The 10130-nt window shown below is 44.7% G+C and overlaps 1 protein-coding gene across 1 annotated transcript; it reads left to right on the plus strand.

Moving 5' to 3' along the window:
* The first annotated feature begins 160 nt into the window (after window positions 1-160).
* Window positions 161-9820, plus strand: fntb (farnesyltransferase, CAAX box, subunit beta). The gene is made up of 12 exons (XM_064339629.1): window positions 161-432; window positions 1532-1596; window positions 4747-4819; window positions 5115-5206; window positions 5673-5819; window positions 5910-5993; window positions 6337-6423; window positions 6745-6874; window positions 7313-7445; window positions 7825-7936; window positions 8632-8746; window positions 9413-9820. Exons 1-12 carry the CDS (start codon window positions 334-336, stop codon window positions 9533-9535), a joined length of 1260 nt encoding a protein of 419 aa, XP_064195699.1. The 5' UTR covers window positions 161-333; the 3' UTR covers window positions 9536-9820.
* Window positions 9821-10130: the final 310 nt, after the last annotated feature.

Below are 10130 nucleotides of genomic sequence, written 5' to 3' on the forward strand. Positions count from 1 at the left end.
TAGGTCTTGATTCAGCTATTAAAGATAAAATGATAATCTGACAATACAATTCTGGGGCAAGTTTGTTGTTTGCTATTAGCTGTACGGTTTACAATTGCATCACTCGTCCATGAACTTCAATACGTTCGCTTTACATTTGTGCCAATAGGCTTGCCGTACTGCACTGTCACTTATCTCCGCCTCCTCGACTTTACGCGAAAACTGCCAGGGCATGGGGAGGTAGCGAAAAATAAGCTTCTTGGACTTACTGTTGTTGCCAAATAGTAGCTTGGTAGCTAGCTAACTTTGGGTACTCATTTTGCGCATAAGAATATTGATTAGTTTTGTTTTATAATGGATAGCTCATTCACACCTTTACGCTGTCTAAGTGATCAACATGCCTTAGAATTATTTAAGGACGACAATGTGGAAACTGTGACTTCAGTAGAACAGGTGAGTGCTAACTAGCTTCCCATCGACACTAGCGATTAGCTGGATTAGCTATCAGGCTACTTAGCGTTGCTTTACAACTTTTGCGTTTGCTGGATCTTAGTTAGCTAGCTATCTTTAGCTACCAACACCAAATACACTAAGCGGGATGTCTTTTTTGCTGGCTCAACTATATACATGCTTGCCAAGGACTGGCGGCTAGCAACCTCAGTAGGGAGGCTAGGTTGTTAGCTTGCTTGCTAATGTTTTGGAGTTTTCTTGAGATGAGAGAGATAAATAACTTTGCTTGTAATATTGTATGATTTTAGCTAATATCATCTCGCCTTGTGGATCGTTCCGTAGAAAGAGTGAGTTCTATCTGGATAGTTAGATACATGTAAGCAAAGGCCACCGCGACTTCAGACATGGAGTTTGCTCGCTAAGTTAGCGACATAAATTCACTCCGTAGTATTAGTTGTTTTGTTCCACTGACTTTAGGTGCTAGCTAAAGTCAACCTTCAGTAGTAAGATTAGCGAGAGATTGTTTTTTTTATTTGGAGAGCTCGCTTGTTGTCAGTTTGGGCAGCATTGTAGCCTGGCTGGCTGAATAAATGTACAGCTAGCTAGCTAGCTGATTCATTGCTGCAACTTGCATATCCCATTTACATTACTGGACGTCATTGTCTAAACTCTTCATAGTTATAATTGCTGCTTAATTGTCCTCGTTTTTATTGTTAATTATGATTGTAATTCAACAAATATGAGGACATACATTTTTGTTTACTTTGGCCTCATTTTAGTCGAGCTTCGCGAAGCAGTTGACGTTCTTTAATGACAGTCACCCTGTTAGCCTCATCTGCCCCGTTGTTCAATGTCTTCATTCAATAGTGGTCTCGTTTGTTCATTCAAATGAAAAGTTCCCTTTCAGTCCTGATCCACTATTGTGTTCTCGTTTTCATTTTTATGAATAAGTGTTCCTTGCGTTTTGTGAACGTTGGTTGCATGTTAGAGGCATTGTAATGAATCATTCTATCATAATTGCATGGTGCTGGTGTGTTCATTATTAAAAGTTAGCATTTTATGTTTTATGTCTGACTCCCTTCCACATCTGTTTGTTATCCAGAAAAAAGTGGAACGCAGTGTCCAAGAGGTTTTCAGTGTATACCAACAAAATCACACATTATCACAGTAAGTAAAGTTTGGATTCAAAGCCACTACAGTTTCATCTCTTAGGTTTGATAGTTTCAGACCCAGAGGATTTAGCCTGATCACAATAGGGTGCCATTTTAGCAAACACGTTTAGGAAATGCTGCATTACATTATGCACTGTTTTGAGAGAGGCTATATCAAATATTTTGCATTATATTCTCAGTTTTTGAGGTGTCAAAATGTAATTATTTCTTGATTGATAACATGGCTTCAAAGATATTAGGAATTATAACTTGACTCAGTTGCTACATATTGACAGCTTAGCTGGAGGGTTTTGTACATAGCCTATGAGCTTAGCTAAATCAAACACTTGCATTATTTAATGTGACTTGTACACTTCATCAGAACAATGAAAGGATGCATCTGAATATAGGAAAAACATATAAGGAATTAGGCTATTTAGGAAGCTTCTCAAACTTGCTTTGGAATACTGTGGTTATTGTGCAAGAGTGGTTAACCTATGACATTCTGCTTTCTCTTCGCTAGTTACGGATAACACTGCAAATTGTTTTTCACTTTGTTGGGTTGAAATATAATAAACTCACTGGTGTCCCTGAAAACCATTTTTGTCTGTCCAAATGGCATCATTCATTCAGAAAGGGGAAAACAGTCAGATTTCATTGATCAATCCACTTTATTTATACATAAACAGTGGCGCACTATATAAACGGAGAAAAGCCGAAAACACATTCTTATAAAGGCCCTCAGTACCTGCGCCACTCTTTGTATCCATACAGCCTTTCAGTGAAATTGAGTTGAATGAAAATCTTACTCGTAATAGCGTTCAATTTGCTGAAATGGTGTATCTGTGAAAACCGATACGATAACCTTTACTGAACAGGTGCATGTCCTTATTTAATTGCACCTTACAGTGCTTTCGCTGACCTTTCATAATTGGTCATCCTCTTCCCGCGCAGTCTTCATCTCCCTCTGTGCCTATCTCACCGGTAATATCAGACTAGGTTGGGGTTTCCATGGCGACGTTTATGTTTAATGAGCCGAGATACAGAATGTGAGCAATGCCATATCAGAGTTATTAGACTGTGTTTATTTGTTCTGTTAAACCAGGGAGTACTGCAGGAAAGTGTTTTCTTTCCTCGTGGTTCTCAGGCCATGTCTGTGCAGATACCTCAAGATATTTGTCTGCCACAGTATTTTGAGAGTGGCAGGGATTATACCAGTACCTTTCTGCTACAGTAGAGGAATAATTATAATAAATCAAAATAATTTAATCTATTTAATATAACACTAAAAAGTTAATTTCACTTATAAGCAAAATAAGCACTAGCGTTCCCTCGAGGAAGGCTTTGTTGAAACATTGGCTAGTGTGCTGAGCTATTTTCCAATGAGAGAAAAATATGATGAAATAAAGTGTGAGTGTTATTAAAGTGGTATCTCCCCTACAGGGCTTTTTTAAAAACCCCCCGTTGACTTTGTCCATCTGCAAACTTATCTTTAATGAGACATTTTGGGTTAGTAGGCACTGCAGAATTAAGTGTTCATTAAAGCCAAGCCTTTTGCTTTGTTAGTACATTGCTAGAAAGCCCTGTATCTTGTTTCTTTCATCATTTGATGTTTTCATAATTTGTGGGCGGGCAGGGAGCTTGGAATTTGGGCGGGCAGGGAGCTTGAAATTTGGAATCTGTGCTGACTGTTTTTGGACAGAGTGGGGAAAAGAATGTGAATATGAAATTATGAAATGTGTTTCTGAATGTATGCAGTCTATTAGGGTTGACATCTGATATTGAAACACACGCACACACACACACACACACACAAACCCCTAGATTTTACAAGCTTTATATTTATACACACACCTAGAGCCTGTTCAGCTCAAGCACAAAGTCATTACGAGTAGAACTCAGTTTAACCGAAACGATAGTCTTGAAAGTACTGAGGTTTGCACCACCCGAGTACAGAATGATCAGGCTGGTATCTGTGAGTGGTGCGGAGCCTCATTCATGACTCGCCCAGTCCCCCTCCCCCATCACCCCCCACACACTTGGGGGCTAATTGTGTTTGATATTCGGCCCTGCGAGGGGTGCAGATAATGATGCAAGCGGCTGAACCTTGACCAAACACCGCCAGCACGTCCACCGAGTGCCCAATTAAGAGAACCCCCTCTCTCCAGCCCCTGGTATTAGGCTAAATGGAAAGGTTAAAGCACCCGGCAAAAGGACATGGCATTGGGGCTCGCTGACTCACTTTATGAATTGAGTAGCCTTGGAGGAAACAGTCCTCCTAAGCTACTCGGTAACGTGTGATCTGCTTAGAACAGATCAGTTTATGTTTTGTTTCAATATTTGAAGGTAAGTCTGCTAAAGAAAAATTAATATTGAAAAATGGAAAAACGCTTTATACTACTTTTCAAGTTGGGTAGATTCATGTGTGTTTTTACTTCATGTTCAAGTGCCGAGGCCTAAATAAAGGTTTGCAACACTGAACAAATTGATAGTCCAACCTAGTGTTTTTCCCTTTCTTTGTATAAGAGAGTATAATTTTGTTACCTTGTCCTGGAGTCTTTGAGTAGTCCGTAGACTTCACCTTTACTTTTTGAAGGGTGAAGTCTGTTTGTTTTTTTTGACATTGAAAGCAGGATAATAGTTTCCTGGTTTGACAGACGTACTACTGTCAGACGCCGGGCCCCTCTCAGTCTCACCAGCAGTCCAGCTGTGGAGCTGGAGTTCAGCCATCTTTACACAGCCAGGGCCTCGTTTGTACAGTTCGAAGGGTTAACTGTGTCGACGAGAGCTCATCCGCTCTCTGCTTGTTTTCAAAGAACCAGAACTAGCGGGTATTACAGGCTATATTTTTGTAGCAGCTCTTATCCATTGTTATTGCCAATTCATAATCATTAACGAAATGTATTCATAGTGGTTATAAATGGTGTGGTAAAAAAAAGATTAATCATTAAGTACATTGTTTTTCATATTTGCTGAAATGATTGAAGCTTTTGTATGCGATATTACAAACAAATTTTTAATGATTATTAAGGGTATGAATACTAGTGTGTACGTATAGATGAATCACCACTGTTTGTGAACTGCCTATTTCTTCATTCTCCAGTAATGTTATGTTTGCTGGCCTGTACCTATACGTACATTTAAAAAGGCACTTCCCTTTTTCTAGACCTACGTTACTGAGAGATCAGCATTACGCATATCTGAAGAAAGGGTTGCGGCACCTTTCGGACGCCTATGAGGTAGGCCCTTCGACGAACACGACCAAAAAACACACCAGGATGCCGCGAGGAAAGCAGCGGCCAGTGTGGTGCTTGGTGCGGACGCACTGCGTCATGTGTACAATGCATTTGCATTGTATCCATTTATACAGCTGGATATATACTGAAGCAATGCAGGTTAAGTACCTTGCTCAAGGGTACAACAGCAGTGTCCTACCTGGGAATTGAACCTGTGACCTTTAGGTTGCACGACCAGCTCCTTACCCATTATACTACACTGCCGCCCATGTGACCGCGCCTGGGTTTTCTCTCACAGTGCCTGGACGCCAGCAGGCCCTGGCTCTGCTACTGGATCCTGCACAGCCTGGAGCTGCTGGAGGAGCCCGTCCCCGCCTCCATCTGCTCGGAGTGAGTACCGCCACGCCCGCCTGTCCGTCTCGCGCAGAAAAACACCCCCCTTTTCCGGGGTTTCGGATTGGAGTTTGTGCCTTGCCGTAGGTACTGCACTGCTGCTAGTGTATTCTGGGCAGTGGCTGGAATAAGGATTATGCAGTGATTAATAGATACACTTACCCAACCACGGTTGTGAACATTAATAATGAAGCGGCTGATGAGACGTGGGATGTGGTTGCCTGGAGGATCGGGGTAGGGTGGCAGCCCTGCAGGGGGAACCTGAGGGGCCCTGCAAGGGGGCAGAAGCTGAGGGGCCCTACAGGGGGGAACTGAAGGGTCCTGCCAGGGCAGAAGCTGAGGGGCCCCACAGGGGGGGAGGCTGAGGGGTCCCTCAAGGGGGGGAAGCTGAGGGGCCCTGCAGGAAGGGGGGGGGGGTCTCTGAGCAGATTTACGAGCGGCCCTCTTCCCCTCTGTGCACCAGCGTCTGCGGATTCTTGGCCCGCTGTCAGTCCCCAACGGGAGGCTTCGCCGGAGGCCCCGGCCAGCACGCACACCTGGCGCCCACGTACGCCGCCGTCAACGCCCTCTGCATCATCGGCACGCAGGAGGCCTACGACGTCATCAACAGGTGCGGCCCGCGCCGTCCACGCCCCTGCTGGCTCCGCCCACCACCCGCTCCCGCTCTAACAGCCTCTCTCTCTCTCTGAACCCCTCGCAGACAGACGCTCCTGGACTTCCTGTACTCGGTTAAGCAGCCCGACGGCTCCTTCGTGATGCACGTGGGCGGGGAGGTGGACGTCAGGTGAGGTCCGTCGCCGTGGTTTTGCTCATCGGGCTCGGCGCGACTGTCATTACCTTCCATGACATTACAGGCATTTAGCAGACGCTCTTATCCTGAGCGACTTACACAAGTTTTTACATAGCATTCACATTGCATCCATTTATATAGCTGGACATATACTGAAGTAATGCAGGTTAAGTACCTTGCTGAAGGGTACAACCCAACGGCAGTGCTCTACCTGGGAATCGAACCGGTGACCTTTGGGTCGCAAGACCAGCTCCTTACCCATTATACCACGCTGCCGACTGTCGCCTCGCGTGTTCGCGCCGGTCCGTGAGCGTGCGGTTCTTTTGCGGTCCCGCAGGAGCGCCTACTGCGCCGCGTCGGTCGCCTCGCTGACGAACATCATCAACCCCACGCTGTTCGAGGGCACGCCCAGCTGGATCCTCAGGTGAGGCTGCAACGCTGCGTTACACACCTTCACCTGAGAATTCAAATGCTATTTGCTTTATTTGAAAATGCATTTGTGTCTCGTGCACAATAATCACGATGGTGTGGGTCAGTGGTAACCAGCCCTGTTTCTGGAGACCTACCGTCCTGTAGGTTTTCATTTCAACCCTAATCTGGCACACCTGGCCAGTCTGCTAATTAGCAGCACAACAAGATCTCTTGCTATTGAATGAGGTGTGCTTTGTTAGGGTTAGGAATGAAAACCTACAGGACAGTAGACCTCCGGTGCGGATGATGGTGATGTCTCTCACGGCGCTCACAGGTGTCAGAACTGGGAGGGCGGTCTGGGCGGGGTACCGGGCCTGGAGGCCCACGGGGGGTACACCTTCTGCGGCATGGCGGCCATGATGATCTTAAACAAGGTGCACATGCTGGACCTCAAATCTCTATTGGTGAGTTTGGCCAGCACGTCTGAATTTGTCTGTGTTCAGCCAATAGGCCTTTCTGCATACCTGTGTTTTGTTAATAGACTTCACTATATACCTGTGTTCAGCCAACAGACCTTACTGTATACCTGTGTTCAGCCAGAAACCTTATTTTATACTTGTGTTTAGTCAACAGACCTTACTGTATACCTGTATTCAGCCAACAGACCTTACTATATACCTGTGTTCAGCCGGCAGACCATACTATATACCTGTGTTCATCCTGCAGACTTGATTCCTGTGTTCAGCCAACAGACCGTATTTTATACCTGTGTTCAGCATCCTCTCAGACACGTTCAGGTTTTGTGGTGCTATGAGGTACTGCTGTATGACACGACAGCAGCATGTTGTGGCTCATGCTGGTGTGTGTGTGTGTGTGTGTGTGTGTGTTTCTGTCGCGTGCAGCGCTGGGTGACCAGCAGGCAGATGCGCTTCGAGGGAGGCTTTCAGGGCCGCTGTAACAAGCTGGTGGACGGCTGCTACTCCTTCTGGCAGGCGGGCCTGCTCCCCCTGCTGCACCGAGCCCTCTTCAAAGAAGGTGCCCCGTGGCCGTGCGCACCGACACACACACACACACACACTCTCCGCTGTCTGCACACACAATCACGTCTCAGTGTGCCCCTGTTTCCTCTACATACTCAGACACTTACACTTCACTGTCACCTGTATACACACAATTCATTGTCATCTGTAGACACACATTACACTGTAATCTCCACATGTACACACATCCCAGTTTAACTTGTGTACACGTGTGTAATTGATGAGTTGTAATCGATTAGCCTACTAGTCACCAGAGCTGACTAACTGTGATTGTAACATAGTTTTAATTGATATAGGTAATGGAGAGCGATTGTAAGGGTTTAGTCATAAGTGCAGTTGTTAATGTTAACGGTGAGAGGACGGTGTGGTTGCAGGGGAGTCGACGCTCAGCATGAGAAACTGGATGTTTGATCAGCAGGCCCTGCAAGAGTACATCCTGATCTGCTGCCAAAACCCCGCCGGAGGTCTCCTGGACAAGCCCGGCAAGTGAGTGTCGTTATGTGGGGCTAGCGCTTAGCGCAAACACTCGGCTCGCTCTAACTCATTCAACACAGATACACACACACAGGTGCTACTCGTACTGTAGAGGTGCACACATTAATACTCCATATTTTACAGTCACATATTTTCTGATGGAGGGGGACACAATTTCTCTTGCACTCGCTGTGTATTTATAGTGTGCATTAAAGGGAAAATTATCCAAACAAAAGTACTTCTGCTACGTGACGATGCATTAAAAGCCTGTTCCATGTTTTCCATGCCTCAAACTCCCATAGTTAATTGCAAAGTCTTTGTTATGTTACGATTAAACACTTTATTTATGGGAATTGTATTACACTGCCAAAACGGAAAACCCGGTTTCCAAAGCATTTCAGGAATGTTGAAAAATATACATTTTAAGCTTATGAAAATAAATCAAGCAATATATGGCATTTACTACTACAAGAAACGTGAGTAATAACATGTGCATTCTACAAAATGGGGTGAATTTTTCCTTTAATGCACATACATGAGCAATGCAGTAAATTATTAATTATCGGTCACTGATGTTCCGCTGGGGGTTGGTTAGTGTATGTTATTTTCCCATAGAAGAGCAGACTGGCCTCAGACCACTGTGTGACAAGGGAGTTTCGGGGCAGTAATGGTTCTGTAGATAAAACGGTTCACCTCCATTCCTACAGGTCAAGGGACTTTTATCACACCTGTTACTGCCTGAGTGGGCTCTCCATCGCTCAACACTTCGGAAGCAAGGACTTCCACCACGAGCACATCGTGGGCAAAGAGGAGAATAGACTGGTAAGATCTTCCTAATGGCTCAAATACGTTCGTGGTCAAACCACATGCACTTCAACCGCTCATTAGACTATGGTATGAAAGCAACGGTCCAAGGTCAACCTAAGGAGCCATAATGGACCTTCAGATTTCTATGTCACTTTGCTTGCATGTGATGAGTTTATCAGTTAATTAGACCAATAAGCTGGTTGAATCATATGAATGAGCGTATCATAAGTATTTACATTGAGATGAGAGGAAACTTTGTGACTGGTGGAAAGTGAAACCAGTTTCAGCCTTCTGTTCCTTCTGTGGAAAGTTCAGACTCAGAATGAGATCAGTCATCCTGTAGCTGGAGTAACTAGCATTCCACAAGATGTTTGCTAGATGTTATATTTTTGGGTGTACTCTAATGAAGGGATAGTTAGGCTTCATGAAATTCCAAAATGGGTGGAGCTTGTGCTTCGTGTTTAACCATACCAGTCATGGTTTACCTGGGGATAAAAAATTTTTTTATTGGTTCAAACAAGTTTTGATGATACACCAGGGGACGGTGAAGCCTTGAAGTACCATCACTAGCTTACACATTTTTTATATTTAATCAGGAGGGAGGGACTGTGAAATGTAGATTCCGGTAAGCTATCTCAAGGAAATGGTATGTGATGCTCATGTTTTCCTTTATTTTGTTAGGCACCAACTCACCCAATCTACAACATTTGCCCTGAAAAAATTGCTCAAGCAATCGAGCATTTCCATCAGCTGCCAGTCCCAGTGCACAGAGAGGAAGCCGCTAGCGCTCCAGAACTGCCATAGATTCCAGAGGAAAAGAGCTTCCCCTTGACCTGTATATATATATTTTACACAGCAGAGTACCGCCCTCTAGAGGTGTGGAGGGAGAGACTTGTATCTGTAACAATGCTGGATCCCCTCTGCAGCTCCAGCTGGATTTCTGAAGCAGCTGTAGTGACCGCCCCCTTTTCTCTCTTGTCAAATCAGCTGCTGAATGCCCCTCTTCTGACAGATTAGCCTCTGAAAGAACGGCTTGTGTTGCACTCCATTTTTAGGAAACATCAAGAAATAAATGAAAAACATTTGAAATCTCTGGTGTGATGTTTAATGTGATTTTCTGTCATATCACGTGTCATCTCAAACATTTCCACCATGTACAAAATGGGCAAGAGTGAACCCAGTATTTTCTCCCCAGTTCATTCCTTCCCCTTAGCCCAGTTCCATTTGAGATTTGTCCGGAACCTCAGCATGTTTGGGCCTTTTGTCAGTCATTGGTCTCATCTGTCCATATTTTCACACCAACAGGAACTTAATGATCTTCCCTCCTTCCTTAGCCAATAGCTATCATCGTTTCCCGACGGCTTGTTCAAACGCGGTGTACATGCGTGCATAACCGTTT

Source organism: Anguilla rostrata, chromosome 6 (genome assembly GCF_018555375.3).
Source record: "Anguilla rostrata isolate EN2019 chromosome 6, ASM1855537v3, whole genome shotgun sequence".
Taxonomy (NCBI): Eukaryota; Metazoa; Chordata; class Actinopteri; order Anguilliformes; family Anguillidae; genus Anguilla; species Anguilla rostrata.

Coding starts and splice junctions, on each gene's coding strand:
- fntb (XM_064339629.1), top strand. CDS start 334: ATGGATAGCTCATTCACACCTTTACGCTGTCTAAGTGATCAACATGCC. Junction 6,424..6,744: donor ACGCCCAGCTGGATCCTCAG/GTGAGGCTGCAA, acceptor CGGCGCTCACAG/GTGTCAGAACTGGGAGGGCG. Junction 6,875..7,312: donor TGGACCTCAAATCTCTATTG/GTGAGTTTGGCC, acceptor TGTCGCGTGCAG/CGCTGGGTGACCAGCAGGCA.